This window comes from Kockiozyma suomiensis, assembly GCF_038497685.1.
Source record: "Kockiozyma suomiensis strain NRRL Y-17356 unplaced genomic scaffold V2V93scaffold_13, whole genome shotgun sequence".
In the NCBI taxonomy this organism is placed as follows: Eukaryota; Fungi; Ascomycota; class Lipomycetes; order Lipomycetales; family Lipomycetaceae; genus Kockiozyma; species Kockiozyma suomiensis.
The window spans coordinates 388,839-412,660 of NW_027117676.1; the positions used below are offsets into that span (position 1 = coordinate 388,839).

Consider the following 23,822-nt stretch of genomic DNA (forward strand, 5'->3'; position numbering starts at 1 on the left):
GTGACAATATCGGGTGAGTTGTCAAGCTTCTCTCTCAGCTTCTTTCCATTCGAGTATCCAGCCATCAAACCACCTAGTACCGCTGCAGAATCTATCGCAAACGCAGAAGAAACAAGTGCAGCCGTCGTCGAGGTAAATAATATAGATCCCAAGCCCATACCGACCGCAAGAGACGCTATACAGGCAGTCATCAAACTTGCCTGAAGAGCGTGCACCCTGAATTGCAAAGTAAGATTCTTTGGCGAGGCTTGCTTTTTTTCATCCGTTTGGATGTCGGTAGAATCTAATCTAATTCCGTCAATTTCGGGAATCGACTCAGGTTCTTCGGCTATTATCGTATCTGTGACTGGCGTGCGAGTAGGAATAGCGTTGGCTTTACGCAGCGCTTCTCCTATATCCTTGGGCTGGTTGATAAGCACACCATTGTCTTCATTATATTCCCTAAGTATCTTCATCCTGAGCTCTCGATCTTCTGGTGCAGAGGAAGCAATACGTAGTCTTATATATAATGATTCCAACACCCAGTGTAGTGAACTTGTCAGCACAGTTTCTTCTGATAGCTGAGAAGGTCTGTTAAGAATGAATAGAATTTTGAAAGAGTCCCATTCAGGCAAGCGAAATTTTATGCAATAATTGGAGTTAGCAGCACCGAGTAGCTCTGGAGGTATCTGGCTAATTACGCTCTGAACTTGTGCTAGTTCCTTAACGTAAGCTTCTGTCTGCTGTTTCTTTGATCTATACGCGCTGATTAGAACAGTTGGTTTTTCTGAAGAAAAAAGAAAAAAAGTAAAGAAAATACGTACAATTCAGAAACGGAAGCAAGAGAACCTGTAGCAAATCTATACGCATATTTCAACGACTCTTGAACTCCAGAATACGCCGCCAAAAACCCAATCATCGAGCAAGTAGCTCCAGTAAGTCCACACATTGCGGCCAGTGGTCGCCTCAGTAAGATATTGATACTCAAAGAAAAAACATTGGCAAAGATTATGCCTTGCAAAGTTAGATAGCAGACATTCCATGAGTTTGAAGTGACCTCAACCATTCCAGCAAAAAGCGTAAAAAAGAGTAATGAAATCTCAAAGTGTCGAGTGGTTCGATGTGAGAAAGCGCTAGTCAGGAGTGATATACGAGGCACATATTTGCTAAATCGGCCATTATTGAGAGCGAATAAATCGGCGCGAAAATATCCAATTCTGACAAAAAACTTTTTGATTGGCGTAGGACCAATTCGCTTTGCGGCCATAAATAAAGAACTGAGAATCAGTATTTTCAGCGTATAACTGTTGAGAATAAACAGAACGCGTTCAGCCATAATTTTAGCTGCTAACTCGGCTGAGAGCTCTTCAGAAGACGTGTTGGGATGGCGAGCAGTAGGGAAGGCAGCGAACATTTTACTTATGCTAGAAAACACCAAAGTCTCAAACATAGTAGGATTAGAATCCAATAATTGGGTTACCCGTGTGAGTTTATCCTGCAGTCGAGAAGACAATTCGGGAAGAATTTCAAGATTACTTCGGGTCCAGAATACTGGTGTCCCAAAGGCACATACTCTCAGAGCAGAAATATAGTCTTCTATTGGAGAGTTGTATGAAACGATCAGGATCGTTGCAAATCCCATACTTGCCGTATAGAACCAGACTCGGAATATTCGCCATAAACTTCTGAAAATTTTCGGTTTTGCCTGGGAAATTTCAATGGTTGCATCAGTAGTTGCCTGTGCAACTTCGGGAGTTGTCCTGAGATGCATTAGCTTGTCATCAGGGCTTTCCTTGCCGTAATAGGCAAACTCGCGTCTAATCTGGAGTGGACGTAGTTTCATGCCAGTTTTGAAGTTGATTCGACGATTCAGTTGACAATTCACAAAAGGTCTATTCAATGTCGAGAATGAGGTTTTGCACATATTCTGAATAGGCAGTAGTCTGCTTAACGGCTGTGTCAAAGCTGGTCGCAGAAACGAAAACGCCGAAAATGCCAGTAAAGTCATGTTTGATATCCAGATCCACGCACCTGATCTCTGGCAAAGGAAACTGTCAGAACCTTAACAAAGAAAATGCAGTAGTTTTGCTGATAGCAGATTCTTCTCGGCTGCAGGATACTGGAATTGAATGCCCCTGCTTTCTATAACTTATAAACGACTGAAATGATCTGTTTAGAAGAGGTCCCATTTGTCGTCAATTACTGTTATATGGGGCTCGTACTTTTTATAACAATTCCAATTTAGGAACTTACGCGTAAATCATGAAAATTCGATTAATCTGAAAAATTTTAAAAGATTATTTTACTCTGTGAACAGTTATTAAAACAATTATCAATATGTTAAAGCGTAGAGAGTGAGAAATATACGCGACTATACGATTCCACAGGCCAATTATTCTAGATACGGCAAAACGCACTCCTCCATCCACCATAAATGTAATCTCACATCAGATGTCAACTCGGGATGAAAGCTAGTGCCAAATATTTGGCCTTGTCTAACTGCGACGATATCGTCTGCTTCAGATCCTAAGGTCTTAGGTAATCGGCAAATGACCTCAACTAGTGTCCTGTCATCTGAATCGGCCTCAAGTTTTGGTGCATACACGACATTTTCGTCTGAAAGGCTCAATGCTTCAAAGTTATCAGTAGTATCTGAATCCAGCAGTCGGTCAATAATTGGTGCACGAATAAACATTGCCGAAAAGCGGTCGTCGGGGTCGTTGGGGTCGATGAATGGTAGGGCAAGATCGCAGGAAAAACTCTCAGTTTGCCGACCAAAATGATTCCTTTGACATCGAACATGTAAACCACCTACTAATTTCTGGCCCCCTTTTGTCGCCTTCGAAGCCTGCAGCAGCTAAATCAATAAAAGTTTCGGCGAGAGCACAAACGATGAGGTGAAACGTACCTGATCAGAAAGAAGAATCAATCCTGCACATGTACCCCATACAGGCTTTCGTTTAATTCTGAAAACCAGTTAGAATAATACGATTAACCGCAAGAAAAGACAAAGCAAGTAATACCTAACAAATTCTTGCAATGGAACAAGAAGTCCGGTTCTTTCAGCGATTAAACTAATTGATGTACTTTCCCCACCTTTGCACGAAAATAAAAAGAAAAGAAGTCAACAGTCAGCAGTCAGTTTAATATAACTATGAAAAGATACAACTATTAATGCGTACCAGGTAATATAAGCGCATCAACAGATTTCAGTTGCTCGACCGTACGAACCTGTACGGCTTTAATTTGAACTCCAGCGACTAGCGATCCTGATTTAGCTGATTTTGCAGCTTTTTGCAAATGATTTATATGCTCTATAAAGGCACCTTGTAGAGCCAATACTCCTATTGTTACCATTTTCTTCGTCATGCTGTAGTTGAGAAAGTTAGGTGGCAGAAAAAGTCTCTAATTTTTTTGTTCTAATATGGGGAAAGTTGGGAGTCATCAAAGCTTGTTGCGATGAGCTGCGTTAACCTTAACAGGATATACTGGAATCAGATTTATTGACAACTGTTATCTCCTCACCCAGTCTATTCTACAAAGAAAATCTGTTAAACAGACGAAAAAGCAGAGCAATGGCAAACAAGGAGAAAGAACAACTTGAAGAGCAAATTGAACAGGACGGAGAAGAAGAATACCGCGAATCCGAAGACGAAGATTTCGATTCTGATGCTGCCGCTGATGCAGAGAAGCTGTCATCCTCAGATGATGAAGAATACGGGGCATTAGTGGAAGAGGGAGACGAAGGTGTTGCATCTAAAGCACAAAAAAAACGCAAAGACAAATCAAAACAGCGAAGTAAAGAAGATGCGGACGACGACGACGACGACGGTATTCGAATTCTAACTCGGTCACAGAGGAATGCAGAAGATGCCGCGTACGTTATATATACAAAGCCGATTCAAGGAACCAGCTAACTTAATAAACAGGAAAAAAGCGATAAAAAAAGGGAAAGCGACAATAGATACAGAGGCATTATGGGCGCAAATGCGGGCCTCTCCAACAACGGCTGCGACTACGGATAACGAAATGATTACAATCACCGAAACATTTGAATTTGCCAAAGATGTAACTACTCGCGAACGACAGGTACCCAAAAATTCTGCCGAAGGACAAGAATATCTACGAAAACAAGCCATTGAGCTGGAAAAGAAGTCTGCAACGCCAACTGAGGTTCAGAAGCCAAAGCGCGGCGGTCCACCGAAGCGAAAGAGAGCCTCAGCTTTAGATGCAATGGCCACCGGAGGAAAGCCAAAGAAACTCAACACTCTTGAGAAATCTAAAATGGACTGGCAGGGATTTGTTGACAATGAGGGAATCACCGATGATTTACGGAGGCACAACCAAGGCGGCTATCTACACAAGCAAGACTTTCTTGCCCGAGTCGACGAGAAGCGGTATGCCGATTTGAAGGAGGGACAAAAAGCAGCAAAGAAAAACTAGTGCATGTTCAATAATAATATATTACTTAGATAGAAAATTTCACGCAAGAATAAAACACCGAACGCCACGTATAATGAAAAAAACCTATTCTCTTTGACTAATCACTGTCTGATACCGTTCAAAAATATTTCCTGCAACAGTGACACATCCCCCTAATGCATACCTAACCAACGAATCGCCCACCAAACTGCCAATAGCAAATACTCCATCCGCAAGTTCCAAGCCATGTGTCGCTGAGTAATCTGAAATGACTTCACAGCTATCATCGTCTTTGATAGGCGTATCTAGATCGTATAATGCTTCTTCAAGCCGCCAGCCTTTCTTGTGCTTTCTTAATGTTACCCAACGATCAAGCCGTTCAAGTATACGAATCCGAAATGAGTGCTTCGAAGCCCAAATCTGATCTGCGCCAATTCCGATTTCGTCTCGCAGACTTAAAGATAGATATGAAATGACACCAATTCTGCCAATATAGGTCTGAAGCTGCGATACCTTGCGCTCAACAATTCCACCTAGAGATGACTGAATTCGAATTGTGTCGACGGAAGGCGTATCAACAACGACACTGTTCGGCAGACCTTCGTAGCGACCGCATAATCCAGCCGGGTCAAACGTAACGCAGCTACTCCGTGAGGAAGCAGTCGTTACAGACGCCGAACGCCGCATGTGCCTATATAAACTAGCATATTCCGGATATGTCTCCCGATTACAGGCCCTTAAAGGAGAAGGGCGAGAGAGAGGGTCCCACTTGTAAATATGAATGATTTTTTGGTGTTTTGGTACGGATAGAACCGCATCGGCCGCGCTAAAACCAGAACCAATGACTAGTACAGGGCCGTCCTCGTTTGTGCTTTTGCTGACCCTTTGGCAAGACATTGCTTTAATCAGAATCGGATCAGGTGGTAGTTGATGGGTAAAAACTCCAGAGGCCAATACAACAATGCGAGGAGCGACAATAGAAAGATGCCCGGTATCATTATTCTGGATTATAGCTGTGAAAGATGATGCATCTCGACGTCGCAAAGACAGGACAGTACTGTTGCCTTTGATTGAACCCGAGATGCCAACCTTGGACGGATAAAGAGCATAGTAGGCTGCGACGTCTTCTCTTGGTGGTCGGGTATAAGCATCAAATGGTAGGCCGTATGTCTCAAGCATAAAATCCGCAAAAGAGTATCCAGGCAGCGACAACATTTGTGCATAAGACAGGGTCTGCGACGGAAAATCTTTTGCTGTCCACTGTCCTCCCGGTTGAAAAGAAGAGTCGACAACGAGATGAGGTACCGCAGGCCGATGCCGATATCTGATCAGAGACTTATTCCCAGCCGGATCAAAGTGGATTCCGGGTGCAGCAAGCGAGTCTAAGAGCGTATTCACGGGAGCCGCAACCCCAGTTTGTGTACGCAGAATGTGGCGGTGTAGAGAGATATTGTGCAATATGGCGTCGTAGAGCGATGGCGTCTTTTGAAGCAGGCTATGCACCAGCGGGTCACTGTGTACGCCATTGTAGACGGGCTCATGGCCGCTGAGAAGATAAGATAACGTGAGAGCAGACGGACCGCTGCCAACAACGAGGACAAAACAGTCCTCACCGCCGTCCGCATTCATGTCAAACTAAGCGGTTTCTGAGCTGACAATACGTCTGCTGGCCGTAGTAATACTATCTCGATAAATCTTACTGGTCCTCGGCTAGTATACATTAGCTTGTTTTCTCTTGGGAGGAATAGTCACGTGATATGGAAAATTGATTACTCGAGCGAATATGGTTCTCGAGATTGGCAGAGAATACTAGTAGTAAGCCTAGCCGGACTGCCAACCATGCTTCGCAGGGCGCTCTTGAGAGCTGTATTACGACCGCCGGCCTCACGGACCTTAGTGAGATACAAGTCATCAGCGACCGAGGTCTCTATGTCGCCCGTCGACGTCGACGAGCATTTTATCGGCTCGCCCACTGCCGACTTCGACATGCTCTTTGATCAGAATCCGAGTCTTGCGGAGTCTCAAAATCAAAGTCAGAAGCACCAAAACAGGAGCAAACCGTCGCTGCGCCAGTGGACACAAGCCGCAACAGACCCTCAGACCCTGCTAGCTGAAATAACTACAGGCCACCAAGACAATCCTGCTTTCCGCACTATGCTGCAAATTGTTACGAGCGATATATACCACGTTACAAAAATGTATGAAGCAAATCCCCCGAGGAAGGAGAGCGGCAACGTCTGGGCAGTAGACCCCGCAGCAATTGGCTTTGCCTTTATTCGACGGTTTGTGATGCTGGATGCTCCCGATGCAGCTATCAAGGTTTGGAATGATATGCGTGCCATGAAAATGCTACAGAATCCACCGATAGCTCTATGGAACGCATATTTTGTCGCAATTGTTCGTTCACAGACCATGACCAAACAGAATTCAAACAGCTCAATGACACCAGCAGAGCTCGATGCAGATTCCTCGCTCAAATCTTCAAAGACACCAAGAGCCCGAGAGTTGGCAGTTATTAACGACACATTTCAAGGTATGCTTTCACGTCAAAAGGTCAGCGCAACTTCATACTGGATCCTTATAGACGCGTACTTTCGTCTCCATAAGAGTAATCTTGCCGAAGGGCTGCTGCGCAAAATTCACAATGGCAAGCTCAAGGTGAATGAGAATGATGGAACAACTACATTGCGACCTTCACAGGTGTTGTATGACATTTTTATCAAATGGAATCTGAAATTAAATCGTCCCGAAAAGGCGCGTCAGTTTTTCGATATGAGCCTGAAAAATCCAAACATTGCGCGCAACGCTGAAATGTTTAATATGATGCTCGCGCACTACATTCGTGACAAGAATGATTTCGAATCTGCCCGGAATATTTTACTTTTGATGGAGGAGCATGGCGTGGCCAAGGACTCGACCACGTATTCGATTCTATTATATGCCACATTTCACGATCTGGCACTCGACATTGTACCCGTTGACGAAAACAATAAACCGCTTTTCTATATGATTTCAAAGAAGCGGTCATTAAGTGAAGAGGCTAAGAAGCGCGGTAATGAAGCGTTGCGTTCAATTCTGGATGAGATGCGAGAAAACAAGATTGAGATGACTAGTCACATATGCCACACCGTGGTCGTTGGCTTGATAGATGTTTCGAATGATATGTATCTAGTCGATATATTTGTGGAGTCTGTACAAAAGTCAAAGACAGTCAAACTTATGAGGAAAACGTTGGTGGTTTTGCTCGAAGGGCATATTCGTCAAGGATCGATCCAGCACGCTCTTACTCTTTACCGAAAAATATTACCAATGTACAAGATGAGGCGGAACGTGAAGTTACTCGATGGCCTGATGCAACGCCTTATCGTTGAGAGCGAAACACGACTTGCTTTTGATTTATTTTATGAGTTTTTAGAAGATCAATCAACATTTGATCGACCAACATTACGCTCGTGTTCCATACTTATCAGAGCTAGCTATGCGCTGCCTGAATTTCTCAGCGACGTCGAACGAGTGATTGAATACATGCAAGCTTGCGATGAGATGCCGCTCAAGAATTCGTCGCTTCATGTGTGTATGCAGCGATTTATGAATTTTGGCGGTAAGATTGACATGGATTACATGCAGGCAATTCAAGAGCAAGGCGCCAAGCGGGGTCAGCATCAAAAAGGTTAGACACGAGTCGAACAGGTGTGGCATGTTGTTTAGCATAGAAGAGTATTTCTCAGTAATTTTTCATTTGTATATAATACATCATTTTGTACATATATGAACTTGACGTAACTCCAAAGGCGAAAGCTGATAGTTAAAAATCCAGCACTAAAGTTCCCGCAACTTTCTCTAGATCGACAGCTTCTAAAACTCTAGTTCTAGAGCCAGATACATTTGATTCCTCCCTGAGTGCTCCTTCTGTCCTCCACACTGCTTCGCGAGTGAAGATGCGAAGGTACTCTGCTGCTGTTTCGACTGCGGCGGCAGAGACTCTGGATTCTGCGTGTGTGAAGTGCTCTGCGAAGAGACGAGCGACAAGCTTTGGAGGAAAAGACACCTGGACTGAGTCGGAGTCTGAAGAGACTGATTCGGAGTCGCTCATTAGTATTGCGAATTGCTAATAGAGCGGGGCTGATGTGAGAAGGGGAACGCGTGGAGTACGCGGCTTGAGAAGGTTGTTTACATTAAGGCTGTCTACAGCGAGCGAGATAAAGTTACCGGCACTCACTAAACACGCGCTCGCCACCACTGTTTATTCCTGCTCACTAAATCCGGTCTTATCCCTTCCCACAACAAACACAACAATCAACCGCAGCCATGTCTGTAGAACTCAAGGCCAAGAAAGATGCTGTACGTTTGTATTTCTGTCGGTTGTCTGCTCTCTTTAGGTGTTGCAGGGACTGGTCGGCCACTTGCTTTGCTTTGCCCTGCCTCGCTACCTGCGCGTCTGTGCCATCACTACATCTCAGCTCCTACAAAGCTCATATCCAGTCTCTTTTGCTTCAGTCGTTATACATTACATATCATTCACATTCTCATCAGTCTGTTAGTAGACACTCGTGAATTATGATGTTACCGCAGCTTTCCATTGTGGCGCGATAGCAAGCACAGAATTCTAGACCCAGTTAGTGGTGTTCCACTAGAACGACGGCATCACAGTACACAACACTGCAAACAAGCCAACCACAACCGACCAGTCCCCATTTTTTTTTTATAATTTGCATATCGCAAATAAAGAATAGCTGAATATTGCTTATTACCAAAATGCTAATTTTTTTTTTCTAGCTTGTGTCGTCTCTGACGCAACTCTCTATCGCGGCTCAGGATGCGTCCCGCGCTTGTATTGAGTTTTATCAAGTCGCAAACATATCCGGGGAACCGCCTGTTTTTGGTCTTCCCTCTTCTGTCTCTACAATCTTTGCTCCAGCCACTGCTAGTTCTGCGGTGCAGACCACCGCCGAGCCCACCAAGAAGCGAGCCAAAAAAGGTGACTCGGAGCCGTCCGCTGAAGACGGCGACAACGAAGACGCCGAAGACGGCGAGGACGGAAAAGCCGAGCGTCGCAAGCGTCGCAAGAAAGATCCCAACGCACCTCGTCGCCCGCAAACTGTCTATTTTGCCTTTGCTAACGAAGCCCGGAAGTTGATTCGTGATGAGTTTACGAGCAAGGGAATCGAGGCGACCAATACCGACATCATACGCGAAGTCGCCGAACGCTGGAAACATATGAGCGAGGAGGAGAAAGAGCCGTGGAAGACAATATATGCTGATCAGATCAAGAAATACGATACTTTGAAAGCTCAGTATAATGCTGATAAAGAGCACGCTATTGCCAATGGCTTGCCTCTCCCCAAGTCTGCGGACGCTGCCGTGCCGCGCCCGAAACCCACACCAAAGGTCAAGCCAGCGGCAGTGCCTGTTCCTTCTTCTCCAGTACTGCCTTCGCCTGTCCCGGTACCCGTCCCTCAGGAGCCCGCTGAGGCACCCGCCTTATCGCCTTCCAAGCGCAAGAAAAAGAGTAAGAAAGAGGCAGCCGACGTTGCCTCTTCGCAACCTGTTCCTGAACCTGTTCAGGCTGCTCCTGCGGCATCTCCTGTTGCTGTCTCGCAGCCGACACCGAAGGAGAAGAAAAAGCGCAACAAGAAGCGAGCTAGCGAGGCCGTTGGATCTGAAGCTTAAGTATGCCTGTTGACGACTATTATTTTGTGTACACTAGGAATTTTGTGTTATATTTTCTTTTTCGATTTTAAAACTATTATTTTCGATGTAATATTATTGTGGGTGTTTAACTGAGCTATATTTTTGTAATACCGGCTTTACTCTGGTCTGGTATGTACAGTCGTGTTATTGATTATATAGATCTACTTGAGAGATTTTTAAAAGGAAACACTACTTCGTATATTGATTAATTTCATACCATCTCTACGCAGTCATCCTTCACTGCGCAAAATCATTTAGTTTCCCAATGGGCGTCCCTGTCCAGCGAACGGAGAGGCCGAAGCACCCAAAACAGGGCTCGTGCTTCCCGATGGAACACCAGCGTCCATTGATCCATCAAAAACAACTCTATGCTTTGATGCACTGTCATCCGAAATAAATCTAGGAAGCACCTTTGTCAAATTATTTTGCGAAAGAGTCGTCTCTGCTTTAAGAATCAAGTGCTGGGGAACCTTGGCCCGGTCAAGGTATCCCAAACCATACCCGTATCCGCAGAGCAAACCAAACAAGTGACCCAAAAAGGAAGCACCAGGAAGTAACATGGAAAGAACAAATAAAGTGATGACGGGTGTGGACCAGGTAGGAATCTGGAATCGCGGACTAATGTAAATAGACTGACGGATTGCGTAGTCTTTCAGGGAAAAATAGGCCATCAAGCTGAAAACCCAACCGGATGCTCCAAGAGTTGCAGGTAGCCCAGAGAAGATCAGACTGAGAATGGTATAAGCAATTCCAGGCACAACGCTGAACACTGCATGATAAACTCATTAATATATACAGTATATTTTTAAAATGCGATCAAAGGTAATGCTTACAAGCAAGACATCCAGCAGTACCAATTGTACCAGTTTCCTCCTCAAACGACGACAACACAGGAACCAGTGCAAAAACATTGAAAAATAAATGCAGAAAGTTCTGATGAACATATGGATACGTCAACAGTCTATGTATTCCACCATGCAGCACAGCCGAAGGATTTAGAGCAAAAAACATAGTCAGACTCGAGAGTCCTATGCTGGAAATGAAAAACAAACTGATCATTAGAGTGGAAACTACTATTGTGAGATAGGGAAGCGATAACACGCGGTCTTGCAGCCCTTGCAATTGATTAGCACTTCGCATCTTGTCCTTGCAGTCGAGCTAAATGCTATAATTGCGAGAATGCTACCAGCTGGTTAATAACAGTAATACTAAAAAAAAAATGACAATCATTTTGCAACAATTATATCGTCTGCAACAAGTTCAGTACTCACTTACTCGATAGAAATTTTTTATAATAGAAGAGAGGCCGGATATAATCAATAAATATCCCTTCAATGTCCGCAAAGCTCGCTACCGTGCACGCAATGCACACAAAGGTAATATACAGTAAAAACAAAGTAATGGAAAACAGGGACTTTGTCAGCACCAGTACCTTAACCAGAAAGAGTACAGGCGCCCTTCACCAAATGCGATAGTCGAGCTGTGAGAATTGAGAGAGCTATGGAGTTCAAAGGTGCAAGGAGACAAGTCGCCTGTGCGGCAGCAATCAGACGCGGGCGCGTCTCATCGGCAACTTACACTAATTGCGTACGCGCCTCAAAATGGCCTGAACTTTCTTCAAGATATACGTTACTTATTTTCTTGATATACAATAAATCAGAAAGATTACAATAACTTTGATATCTTTGTTAGACTTATCATTTTAATGGGTAGTTATTTTGAGCCTTTTTCTATCAGCATCCACCTACATATATGCACATTAATAAAAGTAGTTCTCCCTGCAAAAACAAGTATATTTATCGCCAAGCAACCCCAGCCCTAAAAATAGGTTTACGCTTATAGTGACCCGTGATGGAAATTTAGCAAGGTTTTGTCCCAGTGGCCGAGTGGTTAAGGCGACGCCCTGCTATTTCCTAAATAGTTGCGAGGCGTTGGGTTCTGCCCGCGCAAGTTCGAATCTTGTCTGTGACGATTTTTTATTTTTTTTGCTTTTCATTACTAGTTTTTATCTGTTTATTTTAGTTCAATAAAGTAGCGTCTTTGATAGCTCTGTAATAAAGTTGAAATGACTCTTATCAAACCGAAATTAGTAGGGATCTTCTGCTACAAGTGTACAGTTGGTACATTGATTTCCTAACCTCGAAATAAGTTCCGACCCATCTCATTATATGTTAAAAACAAACAAACTCAAAGTAATGTCAAAAATACTCTCGCGAATGGAAATTCTCTAAAATATGATTTGAAACCAAACTCCAAGCGCAAATGCTATCAAAAATCGAAAAGACCCCCAAGCTATCCCAAATACTCCTGCGTTCAAATATGCAGAAGAAATGGTTTTCATCGACTTCTGCCTCCAGCACGGAAAAAAAACAAACTTAAAATAGTATTGCTCTGCAGCAAATGCCTCACACTATAGCCTGCTGCAATGCCATGATAGAAAATCGCCTCAAGAAATGATACATCTATCTTCTTCATCAAAACTATCCTCCTCAGAAACATGCACCCCTTTCCTTCTGTGCAGCCGACCCCGGTATCTGTGCCGATGATGTGCGGCATCAGTAGCAGCAGGATCTACTGTCGAGCCTCCGGGCATACTCACAACGCTCTGTTTGCGACCCATATTCTTCTCTCGGTCTCGTTTAGACCAACCCTTGTGCTTCAGCTCACCAATCATCACGGATCCTGCCTTCTTATGCTTAGGCTGCAGATCCTGATGGCTGAACACTGAATCATCTTCTTTGCGCCCACGATCACCAGATATCTCGGCTCTGGAAGAACCAAAAGTTGGGGTACTACTAGATTCATCTAATTCGCTAGATTCAGCGTCATTATCAGTTGCTTGAGTACCCTCATCACTAGAACTAAGATCTGCGGGGACGGAATGGGTTGACGATATAACTGGTTCAAGCTTCCCACTGAGAGAAGAATAATCAATTTCAATAGGCTCATCGATGTGCACCATTCGATAAAATAGTAAATATGGTACTTCGTTCGCTATCGCATCATAAAACGTGGTGGACTTTATTTTCGGGGTCGCCAAATCGTCAAACATCAGCCAGTTATCTCCGGATAGAGCATCACCAATAGATGAACTGCCGTCGTCCGTCGATGCTGTATCTAAATTCTGCTGCTGCATTTGTTTCTGACGGCGACGAAATATCGAGTCTCTCACAATCGAAACATAATGTCCAGACTCCAGTGAATTACCTCGGTGGCATACTGCCGCTTCCAGAACCAATCTAAAGTTTCCATATAAAGCATCACCCTGCTCGTTATCGGCTTTGACGTCATCAGCAACAAAATGAGGAAATTCAATAACTTCCGGAATCAAGATTTTTCGATTGTTGCGAATTGCTTTTCCGGACGAAGTCCAAGAGTATCTTTTGAGACAGATAGGAAGAACAGGTCGCTTTTGGCCAAAATGACTAGCCGAAGTACTATGCGGAGCAGAGTCGGTGTAAAATGGCAGCAATTGCAAAAATGTCCAGGCAGGAAGGGAAATTTCGTTATTAATGGTTCGAAGAGTAGAGCGGCGACGGTTAGAGAAATGAGAAGACCATGCACTCTGCGACGAGATTGACGCTGGACGGGGCGAAGGCAAAGAGTGGGCAGATCCTGCGGGATCTCGTTGAACATTTTCGGATGATATTTCATTCTCGGATATGATAGGCTGTGACGAAGTCGACGTCAAGGACACTGCACTTTCATCTCCAAGAGAGAATCCTCTAAAGTCTGGGACCAGATCACGATAACGAGAAGGAGTCGGACTAACAGGGCTCGAAGCTTCTACTGAGCCTATGCGAGCCCTTGCAAGCACCTCAGGACGTGCGTCTATTGTGCCAGATCTGCGGAGCCTTCCATCAGGAAATTCGGCATACTCAATGCCTATCGCTGATTGTTTTCCAATACTACTGACAGATAATGATCTTCGTCTTTCAATCTCTCGTCTGACAAGTACTGAGTTTGCAAAGTAGTCCTCCAAACATTCCTCCAACCGTAGTGGCGGATCATTTGGCAAGCCACCAATTGGCACATGCAGAACTCGTTCGTTGATAAATTTGTGGTCGTCATCCGCAACTTCTTTACCGCCGTGAGCAATATCCATCTTCAACGTTAGCAGGGGCATTGAGAGCTTTTCAGTAATAAACACAAACAGCTCAGAAGCGTCTTGCTGTTGATCAAAGCCTGCTTCTGCCCACCCACAGTCTGCAATTGCACTTCGTAGTTGGGCTGTAATATCCGTAGTGATTAGCTTTCCCGAGCGAAGTAGATTGACCCACAAACGGATAAGTGTAGAAAGATTGCGGACCTGCGCATTGTCCTGCAGCTTGTATAATATGGGCTCAAACACATCCAATCGAGCATACATAGCAAATAAAAGAGAGTCCATGTAGCATGTGACATTGTTCAAATTATCGGCGCCTTTCATTGGCATAAGAGGAGCCTTTCCAACAGAGTCAAGCGAGACACGAGACACTGACTGTGGCAGCCGCAGATCGCTTGGTACAAGAGTCAAAGTATTTGAGCTCAAACTTGAAGTTGCTACGGGAGAACCGGAAATCGAGGTAATAGGAGATATCTCGGCACTAGGTACTGGTGACCGGGAGCGCGACGGAGAAACCGCGATGCTCGCAGTAACATCAGAGGAAGTTGACACAGACGTTGACAGCACATCTTGAACGTCTAGAACCACGCCAGAGCTAGCATCCTCATAGAACCTAAAGAGTTCGATAGCCTTTTCGACGTTTCCAGAGGCGTATTGAGAGCGCAATACGAGCTTCGCCTGCTCAGTTGTAGCTATTATTCCTAACTTTGTCAGGCCCTTTACAACTTTGGCTGCAGATTCATAGAGGTCCAGAGATCTGATGGAAATACCATTGAGAGCATAGTAATCCAGTCCAACAGCGGATTGCTAGATTATAAAAGAAATAGAGTCAGCTGAGATCTAACAAGATACCACTGATTCGAGTGCATACTTTCGCTTCGCGATTACGATCTCGCTTTAGCCTGAACATTAAGCACAGCTACAGTCTCAGATGGATAGACAATGAGCAATATCAGCCAAATTGAAATCAATTGTAACCAATATAGAGCTCAAAAACAAAAAAATTCCCCCCCCTCTGACAGACTGGCAATGGCGAAGTGGGTCAGGCAATCAATTGTACTAAGAGCAGGGTTACATTGTCTCACTAGCCGCGCAGGCTCTCTTCAGTCACGTGATGTATAAATTTTCTTTTCCGAAAAGTTTGCCCGACTCATACTTCTTCTTTATTGAACAAGAAAGAATATTGCAGTCATGGAAGACTCACGCCTCGAGTTCTGGGCTCATGCTCTGCGCAATCCGACGTTGGCCGCTCTTCCGACGGATTTCGTGCGTCCTGCTCCAATTACCGTAGTCGAATCGAAGCACGTTCTCGAGCTCTCTGACGAAGTTCGTAAAGCCGTGCAGCGACTTGCTATTGTCGACGGAGACTTTACGGAGTCGTTCTCTACATACACTATCGCTCTTACGGCTTACATTGTGCTTGTATTTCGTTTGACTGGTGACGAAGATATTGTTATTGGAGCCAACAGCAACAAGAATGAGCCTCTCGTCGTGCGTTCGGCGGTAACTGGCCAATTGCCTTTTATTGAGCTGTTGAAGACAGTTCACAAGGTATTTTATCATCTCGGACTTGCATGTATAGTTGCCAATCTGCTAACTACTTGAGTGTGCAGCTTGAGCTTGAGGGCGCGCAACATTCGGTTCCTTTTTCGGATTTGATTTCTTACATTCAAGAGAAATCCAAATCAGCTGAAGCACCAGTTCTCTTTCGCTTATCCTTTTTGAGATCAGATAATGCAAATCGCCGACATCTTCTTGCACCCATTGAGGGTCTTGTCACTGATATGACTATCTTTGTTGATGAGACTGCCCCCAAGACGAATCTCCATTTCCACTACAACTCTCTTCTCTTCAGAAACGATCGCGTGGCTTACATTGCCGAGCAACTGTCCAAGATTATTGTTCTTGGTTCTGCTAGCCCATCGACTGCGATTGGAAACATTTCGATTATCACTGAAAAGCAGCGCTCTATTCTACCAGATCCTACCAGTAATCTAAACTGGGGGGATTTCCGTGGTGCTATTCACGACATTTTCTCGGCCAATGCTAAAGCGCACCCTGATCGTCTCTGTGTATTGGAGACTAAGAATCCTTTTGATTTAACTACCAAGGACCGTTCCTTCACGTATCAGCAAATCGATGAAGCTTCTAATATTCTTGCGCACCACCTTATTTCCAAGGGTATCTCTTTGGGTGACGTCGTCACTGTATATGCATTTCGAGGAGTCGATCTCGTTGTATCTGTAATGGGTGTTTTGAAGGCTGGTGCAACATTTTCTGTAATAGATCCCGCATATCCGGCGGCCCGACAGAACATATATCTTACTGTCGCTCAGCCTAAGGGTTTAATCGTGCTGCATAAGGCTGGAACGCTTGCGCAATCTGTGCGCAATTATATAGAGACTGAGCTAAATTTGCTTGCCGATGTGCCTTCATTGGAAATTCAAGATGATGGTTCCCTTTTGGGTGGTCTGGTGAATGGCAAGGATGTTCTTGCCGACCAGGTTTCTCTAAAAGCGAAGCCAACTGGTGTTGTGGTTGGACCTGATAGTACTCCTACTTTGTCATTCACTTCGGGAAGTGAGGGAATTCCAAAGGGTGTTCGTGGACGTCACTTTTCGTTAACTTACTACTTTCCTTGGATGTCTAAGACTTTTGGTCTTTCGGCGAAGGATAAGTTTACGATGTTAAGCGGAATTGCACATGATCCTATTCAGCGTGACATTTTCACCCCCCTTTTCTTAGGAGCACACCTTCTTGTTCCTACAGCAGATGATATTGGTACTCCTGGTCGCCTTGCTGAATGGATGTCTGATAATGGTGCAACAGTAACTCATCTTACTCCCGCTATGGGTCAGCTTTTATCTGCTCAAGCGACAGCGGCAATTCCTTCACTTCATCATGCCTTCTTTGTGGGAGATATTCTCACTAAACGTGACTGTCTGCGTTTACAAGCCCTTGCTCGCAATGTATTCATTGTAAATATGTACGGTACCACTGAAACTCAGCGCGCAGTGTCTTTCTTTGAAGTCGCATCTATTGCTAAGGATCCCACATTTTTGCAGTCACAGAAAGATGTCATCGTTGCTGGAAAGGGAATGCTCGATGTCCAGTTGCTTGTTGTCAATCGGCATGATAGACAGCAAACTTGCGGAGTTGGCGAAGTCGGAGAAATTTATGTCCGCGCCGGTGGACTAGCTGAAGGCTATCTTCGCCTTCCTGAGTTGACAGCAGAAAAGTTTGTGAAGTCGTGGTTTATTCCTGAGGGCCACTGGAAGAATACCGTGCAGGATGAGCCTTGGAGCGAGTACTGGCTTGGCCCTCGCGATCGTCTCTACAGAACTGGCGATTTGGGTCGCTACACTCCTGATGGGAATGTTGAGTGTAGTGGACGTGCAGATGACCAGGTTAAGATCCGTGGTTTCCGTATTGAACTTGGTGAGATTGATACGCATCTGTCGCAGCATCCTATGGTTCGTGAAAATGTTACTCTGGTCAAGCGTGATAAGGACGAAGAGCCAACACTGGTTTCGTATATTGTGCCCCACAGTACTGATGCGATAAACGACATGCTTTCTGGTAACGAAAGTCTAGATGAGGAAGCTGATCCCATTGTCAAGGGTTTGGTAAAGTATAGAAGACTTATTCGTGATATTCGTGACTATCTTAGAACCAAATTACCTTCATATGCTGTTCCTGCTGTCATTGTTCCCCTGGGCCGTATGCCGTTGAATCCTAATGGAAAAGTTGACAAGCCTGCCTTGCCTTTCCCCGACACAGTTCAGCTTGCAGCTGTAGCCAAGCGTTCTCACCAAGGAACAGAAGCTAAAGAGGTGACGACGTTCTCGCCTACAGAGGCTGCTATCAGAGATGTTTGGTTTGATGTTCTTCCACAGCAACCGGCATCTCTTTCAGCGTCTGACTCTTTCTTCGATATCGGTGGCCATTCTATTCTTGCAACCCGGATGATATTTGAGGTTAGAAAAAAATTCGTTGTTGACCTGCCGCTTGGATTCATCTATAGCCACCCTACTATTGGCGAACTGGCAAACGAGATTGAACGGATCCGCGGCAAAGATCTTGCTGTCCCCGAAGCTGAGTCTACGGCCGAACCTGTCAACGGTCATGCTACAGATGATTCAGAGTACTTTGCAGATGCTAAGGAAATTGCTAAAAACCTGCTTCCAGCCAAATATCCATCGCTTAACGAACCGATCATTCCTGGAAAAGCTATCACGGTATTGTTGACCGGAGCTACTGGGTTTTTAGGATCATACATTGCTCGTGATTTACTTGTTGCGCATAGCAAAGGCAATATTAGATTGATTGTTCATGTTCGTGCTGCTAGTCCCGAAGCCGGATTTCAAAGATTTAAGAGCAGTGCGATTGCCTATGGTGTATGGGATGATTCTTTTGAGTCTCGCATTTCTGTAGTAACTGGAACTCTTGAAAAAGGGAATTTGGGTATTGATCCAAGCACTTGGAAAACGCTTACCGAAGAAGTGGATGTCATTATTCACAACGGAGCGCAAGTTCACTGGGTCTACCCTTACTCCATCTTGCGGGGACCGAATGTTCTCGGAGCCGTATACGCGATGAGATTAGCTGCAGAGGGAAAACCCAAATCTTTTGCATTTGTGTCTTCGACTTCTTCCATTGATTCTGAGCACTATGTGCGGTTATCAGATGCCATTGTTTCTAAGGGCGGAGACGGAATTTTGGAAGAGGACGATTTGATGGGATCAAAGTCTGGACTTGGTAACGGATACGGTCAAAGTAAATGGGCTGCCGAATATATTATCCGAGAAGCTGGTCGCCGCGGATTACGAGGTTGCATTATCCGCCCCGGATATGTTACAGGAGAGTCAACTAGAGGAAGTAAGTTTACTTTTTTTTCTTTTCGGTGCGACTATGTATCTTTTCTAACCATATTTTTTCAATAGTTACAAACACTGATGACTTCATTGTGCGTATGGTCAAGGGATGTACCCAGCTTGGCCTGTCGCCTGATATTTACAACACGGTGAATATGGCACCAGTCGATCACGTCGCCCGTGTTATCGTAGCAGGTGCTTTTCATGCCGCTGGTCTTCCTGAGCTGCGCGTTTTGCAAGTTACGGGTCATCCTCGCCTTCGGTTTAACGAGTTCCTTGGATCGTTGTCAGCGTATGGCTACAATACCAAAAAAGTGGACTATATCCCGTGGCGTATTGCGCTTGAACGGTATGTTGTGGAGGAGTCACGCGACAACGCGTTATATCCTTTACTTCATTTCGTGCTTGATAATTTACCGAACTCTACCAAGGCTCCGGAATTAGACGATAGATATGCTGTCGAGGCCCTGAAATTTGACGGAGAGAATTGGACGGGTGAAGACAAGTCGGCAGGTGCAGGTGTCGATGAAAAAATAATGGGAATTTATCTGGCATACTTGATAGATATTGGATTTTTGGACACACCGGATCAGAAGGGAGCATTGAGTTTACCTGAGATTTCGGTTCCGGAGGGAGTTAAAAAAGCACTTGCAAATGTTGGTGGTCGAGGAGGTGCCTAAAAACATATAATATGTAATTAATTATTGGCTATAAAATACAAATATCTTTTGTTTAAAAAAACTAGCCGGTGACTTTGTAATTTCAATTATAAGGTGATGTGTCCGTAGGCGGCATCTTACTGGAGTTGACAAAATTTTATCAAGCAGTCTGCTCTGGCTTGGTAGTTGCTATTTCGATTAAACTATATATATTACTCGGAAACGGGTTCTTTTTGCTGAACTTCATCGATTTTTTATTCGATGTAAGCAGAAAAAAATGAGTTGAAAGTGATTATGATTAAAAGTTTCAGTTTTCTGATAGTAATAATTGCGGCGATATTGTTCAACATAAACTCTTTCTCGTCAATCTGCTCTGCCGACCTTAGACAGATATCAAATCTCATCTCAATTAAGCTGAATCTTCATTTTAGTCGGGGGCCAGTGCATCCTGATAAACCAGATCAAATCATGGCAGCAATCAGTCATTACAAGAAGGTTATTCTATTCGGGGACTCACAGTTTGAGACGTCATGGCGTCAGGATCGCGGCTTCGCATTCGCGGCTGGACTCGCGAATTACTACACACGTCGAGCCGATGTACTCAATCGTGGACTATCGGGATATAACACGAAATGGATGCAGTCTCAGTTTAACAGGATATTAGAAGAGCTGGATCGAGGGCATCCTGATGATTTGCTTCTTTTTATAATGTGGGTTGGAACAAATGACTGCTGCATAGAGGGAACTCCGCACCACATCCCCGTAGAGCAGTTCCAAGCGAACATGAGGCAGTATGTTTCTGTTATTCAGTCTAAATATCCACGTGCTGGTATATTGCTCGTGACTCCGGCCCCTGTCAGTCTGTCAAAAATGAGATTGTCATCATTAAGAACGAAAGGGGCAGATCGGACTCAAGCCGCTCATAAAACATACTCTGAAGCTGTATTGAGCTGCAAATTTGATAATGACAACGGATCTATTAAGGTAATAAATCTTTTTGATGCAGTTATGAATGCAGCAGGATACAGTAATACTAGTGATCCCTCGACATTGGACAAATCAGCGCTGGTTGATGAAAAACAGCAAATTGGAAAGTTTACTGCAGATGGATTACATTTGAATGGAGAAGGATACAAACTGTTATACACTCTAGTGACAAAAGTATTGAATGAGTGGCAAGGATTCAATCCGACCTCAATGGAAGGCGTTGAGCCTGGATGGCAGTCTAAAGTAACAAAGTCAAGCTGATCCGGCATATATATTCCTCTAATTTACAATAAACCTATCCCAAGTTTGTCATAGTGTTTCCCGATCCCCTCGGATTCGCTTCTGTAAACTCATCCCATTGACGTAATCTGTAAGTTTCTTCGTCTTGTGCCTTGTCGTCATCCTCGTCGATTTCTGTCTTCTTTGCGGAATCCGGCCCACCACCCTCAATAATGTTCCCCTGCCTTCGTTCTTCTTCCAAATATTCGTCAATAGTCATAGTCGGTAGAGTGTAGTCAGGCTTAAAGACATTATTCTTGAGTTGTTCTCGCTTACTGACAATCATGAATGGCCGATTAACCCGTCCTTGCGCAGTCAGTAGAGGCTGTGAATTTCTTCCTGGAAGATCAACTTTGTCAGAGTAGTCGTCTTTCTTGCTCTCTGAGCTAATAGGGCTGGCAACTCTAGGCAAGGGAGGAGGGCGCGATGCTGCAAATGCCAGTATCTCAAGTTCAGCATCTAGTCCTTGAATGGCATTAAATGATCTCTCAATAAAAAGTTCCAGCTGTTTCAAGTACAAATCGCGAGCGATATCATCATCTGAGTCTTCTTGCAAATCGTTTTTAGCTAACATCTGGCTCCGGAGATCTTTCACATAATCTTCAACTTGCTTCTCTCGTTTAAACTTGGCAATTTTGGCAGCTCGCTGATCCGCAGGATTCTTATGGGAGGAGGCAAATGCTGTGGTGAAAGTGGGTGTGTCGACTGGTGCTTTTGTAATATAATGTAGAATTTTTGCACTCTCTGTATTCAATAGCTCATAGGAGTCACTTTGATTTAAAAATTGCAAGTAAAGCTGCTTGGACTTGATCGCTAGTGGTCTCCGCCCAGCAATGTCTGCTGTATATATCTTATCGTTCAACGTAGCGAGGTAATAATCGATTGTAAGAAATAGTATCGATTCTGTAGCCACATCATCGATGATCTCATTATCACTAAACAACGCCAATTGTTCAGATTTTAACTGGCATGCTTTGAAGGACTCAATACACTCATTAAGCAACGCCTGATACTTCTCACTGTTGGGTGTCTGAAGGTCTTGAGTAGATGGAGCAGAAGATCCCAAAGATGCAGTATGGATAACGACAGCGGTATCGGAAGTATTAGAAAATAATAAAGCGTATATAGATAGAGCGTGTGAAAATTCTTGCTTCAATGTTCGATCCGAGCTATGTGACATTATGTTGAAGATAACTATTGAACAGCAATAGTAAACTGGATTTAGTAGTATATATACTACTACGTCAGGATGTTCGCAGAGTATGAGGGGTTTGTACTGATCTGAAGACATATTCCTGCGCCTGCTTATGTCTGTCAACTAAAGTACAACGGCAAATTGAACATCTATTAAAAATTAAGATACATTAAAAACATTCCAAAACAAATTAACAAGCCTAGAAATTTAAGTGAGATACGATAGAGAGCTGAAGAAATAAAAGCGTCGACGGTCTATCGTCACGAATCTACAGCGAAAGTACCAAATACCGCGCCGGGACAATTTTTTTAAAATACAAAAATGCAACGAAATCAGTTAAAAATACAGATAAATAAAGCCAACGGCACGCTAATTCGTCTAGCGTTCACGTCATGATGGAGATAGGTCTTCATTTGTTATGGAACTGTTTAGGGGACAAGGACCTCTCGGTTCTCACAACAAGCGTCTGATGCCATCTTCGCGGAAGGAGGATACATTGTCAATGTTAGACCACCAATCAAAAAGATAAGTCTCGCAAATAAGCTTGAACCAGGGCGTAAATGTCAAGCTCTTATCCTGAAACATTGCTTTAAGTTCATCCGCAGTCACGTACTTTGTAGCCTTGACCTCGTTATAATTGGCTGCAACCAAAGGGTTAGACTTAATAAACAAAATGTAATCAACTGATGTTCGGATGGTTAGCGACAGTGACAAATATCAGAAAGTGAACCCACGCAACTTACTTTCATGCTCTCCCCAAATGCCATCGCTGGGAGCCTTGTAGTGGATACGAGTAAGAAACTGGAAATTGTCTATCGGCACATCCTTTCCTGGAATTCCGAGTTCTTGGTATAATTTGCGCTGAGCAGCACGCTTAACGCCCATTACTGAGCTCGGAAGGTCATGGCCTATCTCTCCAGGTACTGACAACGGATGAGAACAGCAAGTGTTAGTCCACATTCCTAAGAGCAGAAGAAGAAAAGAATATTAGTGTCTTGATTGGCTGATTTGTAAACTACGATTTAAAAAACTTGCCTGGAAACGTGATTTTTTCGTCCGCGCGTTGTTGAAGTAGAAGTTTGTTCTCTTCATTAAAAAGAAACACAGAAAATGCTCGGTGTAACAGTCCACCATCAATATTCGTCATGAGATGGCCTAGCCCAAAGATATAAAAAATGTTAGCTTTTGATTGATTTTCCCGTCAAGCCATACCCCGGGTTGTATCCAGCATCGGCAGCGCGACCATTGCCGGGAACGGAGAGAACGCGACACATGAACAAAAAACTTACAGGTTTTTTTGCTTGCGCTTCCACAAGGCGCATCATTCCAATCCAATACAATGCACACCTCCTCCATGAGTCTTACTTGCTCTTCGTCATAGCCTTCGAGTTCAGGTCCACTTTGACTATCAGGCTTTTCAACGTCGTTCGCCGCCACATCAGGAAATACTCTCAGTATACGCTCGCGCGTGAGCATACTCTCAGTAATAGTAGTTGTCGTCATATTCTATCAGAATTAAATATATAAAACAGATTGAGTTGCTAGGCAGGAAACTGCGCCGTGAAACCGCAACAAACTGGATGAGCTGAACAAGCGCTTCTTAGATAGCGCGCCTTGGAGACCATTCCGGC

At 44.2% G+C, this 23,822-nt stretch overlaps 13 protein-coding genes and 1 non-coding gene across 14 annotated transcripts; 6 read left to right on the forward strand and 8 right to left on the reverse strand.

Moving 5' to 3' along the window:
* Positions 1-602: 602 nt before the first annotated feature.
* Positions 603-2,158, reverse strand: V2V93DRAFT_73935 (uncharacterized protein). Its single transcript, XM_066912778.1, has one exon. The coding sequence runs from the start codon at positions 1,985-1,987 to the stop codon at positions 749-751; it is 1,239 nt and encodes a 412-aa protein (XP_066764080.1). The 5' UTR covers positions 1,988-2,158; the 3' UTR covers positions 603-748.
* Positions 2,159-2,259: 101 nt separating this feature from the next.
* On the reverse strand, positions 2,260-3,464 carry V2V93DRAFT_338767 (SNO glutamine amidotransferase family-domain-containing protein). Its single transcript, XM_066907767.1, has 4 exons — positions 3,162-3,464; positions 3,003-3,075; positions 2,888-2,945; positions 2,260-2,827 (listed from the first exon to the last, which is right to left on the reverse strand). The coding sequence occupies exons 1-4, from the start codon at positions 3,346-3,348 to the stop codon at positions 2,372-2,374; spliced, it is 774 nt and encodes a 257-aa protein (XP_066764081.1). The 5' UTR covers positions 3,349-3,464; the 3' UTR covers positions 2,260-2,371.
* V2V93DRAFT_407030 (bucentaur or craniofacial development-domain-containing protein) lies at positions 3,465-4,483 on the forward strand. Its single transcript, XM_066912679.1, has 2 exons — positions 3,465-3,856; positions 3,909-4,483. The coding sequence occupies exons 1-2, from the start codon at positions 3,555-3,557 to the stop codon at positions 4,420-4,422; spliced, it is 816 nt and encodes a 271-aa protein (XP_066764082.1). The 5' UTR covers positions 3,465-3,554; the 3' UTR covers positions 4,423-4,483.
* On the reverse strand, positions 4,422-6,217 carry V2V93DRAFT_374350 (uncharacterized protein). The gene has a single exon (XM_066911219.1). The coding sequence runs from the start codon at positions 6,028-6,030 to the stop codon at positions 4,507-4,509; it is 1,524 nt and encodes a 507-aa protein (XP_066764083.1). The 5' UTR covers positions 6,031-6,217; the 3' UTR covers positions 4,422-4,506.
* V2V93DRAFT_374351 (uncharacterized protein) lies at positions 6,204-8,165 on the forward strand. The gene has a single exon (XM_066911220.1). It carries the CDS (start codon positions 6,241-6,243, stop codon positions 8,074-8,076), a length of 1,836 nt encoding a protein of 611 aa, XP_066764084.1. The 5' UTR covers positions 6,204-6,240; the 3' UTR covers positions 8,077-8,165.
* On the reverse strand, positions 7,901-8,554 carry V2V93DRAFT_374352 (centromere protein X). Its single transcript, XM_066911221.1, has one exon. It carries the CDS (start codon positions 8,492-8,494, stop codon positions 8,207-8,209), a length of 288 nt encoding a protein of 95 aa, XP_066764085.1. The 5' UTR covers positions 8,495-8,554; the 3' UTR covers positions 7,901-8,206.
* A 95-nt stretch (positions 8,555-8,649) lies between these two features.
* V2V93DRAFT_374354 (uncharacterized protein) lies at positions 8,650-10,297 on the forward strand. The gene is made up of 2 exons (XM_066911222.1): positions 8,650-8,742; positions 9,178-10,297. Exons 1-2 carry the CDS (start codon positions 8,710-8,712, stop codon positions 10,069-10,071), a joined length of 927 nt encoding a protein of 308 aa, XP_066764086.1. The 5' UTR covers positions 8,650-8,709; the 3' UTR covers positions 10,072-10,297.
* V2V93DRAFT_374355 (uncharacterized protein) lies at positions 10,176-11,653 on the reverse strand. The gene is made up of 3 exons (XM_066911223.1): positions 11,368-11,653; positions 10,926-11,274; positions 10,176-10,861 (listed from the first exon to the last, which is right to left on the reverse strand). The coding sequence occupies exons 2-3, from the start codon at positions 11,230-11,232 to the stop codon at positions 10,347-10,349; spliced, it is 822 nt and encodes a 273-aa protein (XP_066764087.1). The 5' UTR covers positions 11,233-11,274; positions 11,368-11,653; the 3' UTR covers positions 10,176-10,346.
* Positions 11,654-11,964: 311 nt separating this feature from the next.
* Positions 11,965-12,063, forward strand: V2V93DRAFT_t60. Its single transcript has one exon. It is a non-coding gene; the product is annotated as a tRNA-Ser (tRNA).
* A 16-nt stretch (positions 12,064-12,079) lies between these two features.
* Positions 12,080-15,237, reverse strand: V2V93DRAFT_407035 (ubiquitin carboxyl-terminal hydrolase-domain-containing protein). The gene is made up of 2 exons (XM_066912680.1): positions 15,069-15,237; positions 12,080-15,004 (listed from the first exon to the last, which is right to left on the reverse strand). The coding sequence occupies exons 1-2, from the start codon at positions 15,105-15,107 to the stop codon at positions 12,539-12,541; spliced, it is 2,505 nt and encodes an 834-aa protein (XP_066764088.1). The 5' UTR covers positions 15,108-15,237; the 3' UTR covers positions 12,080-12,538.
* A 133-nt stretch (positions 15,238-15,370) lies between these two features.
* On the forward strand, positions 15,371-19,812 carry V2V93DRAFT_374359 (uncharacterized protein). The gene is made up of 3 exons (XM_066911224.1): positions 15,371-15,748; positions 15,811-19,075; positions 19,141-19,812. Exons 1-3 carry the CDS (start codon positions 15,389-15,391, stop codon positions 19,749-19,751), a joined length of 4,236 nt encoding a protein of 1,411 aa, XP_066764089.1. The 5' UTR covers positions 15,371-15,388; the 3' UTR covers positions 19,752-19,812.
* Positions 19,813-19,880: 68 nt separating this feature from the next.
* Positions 19,881-21,026, forward strand: V2V93DRAFT_374361 (SGNH hydrolase-type esterase domain-containing protein). The gene has a single exon (XM_066911225.1). The coding sequence runs from the start codon at positions 20,025-20,027 to the stop codon at positions 20,976-20,978; it is 954 nt and encodes a 317-aa protein (XP_066764090.1). The 5' UTR covers positions 19,881-20,024; the 3' UTR covers positions 20,979-21,026.
* V2V93DRAFT_374362 (TAP42-like family-domain-containing protein) lies at positions 20,781-22,319 on the reverse strand. The gene has a single exon (XM_066911226.1). The coding sequence runs from the start codon at positions 22,285-22,287 to the stop codon at positions 21,013-21,015; it is 1,275 nt and encodes a 424-aa protein (XP_066764091.1). The 5' UTR covers positions 22,288-22,319; the 3' UTR covers positions 20,781-21,012.
* Positions 22,320-23,816, reverse strand: V2V93DRAFT_374366 (NUDIX hydrolase domain-like protein). Its single transcript, XM_066911227.1, has 4 exons — positions 23,481-23,816; positions 23,227-23,346; positions 22,935-23,153; positions 22,320-22,874 (listed from the first exon to the last, which is right to left on the reverse strand). Exons 1-4 carry the CDS (start codon positions 23,692-23,694, stop codon positions 22,645-22,647), a joined length of 783 nt encoding a protein of 260 aa, XP_066764092.1. The 5' UTR covers positions 23,695-23,816; the 3' UTR covers positions 22,320-22,644.
* Positions 23,817-23,822: the final 6 nt, after the last annotated feature.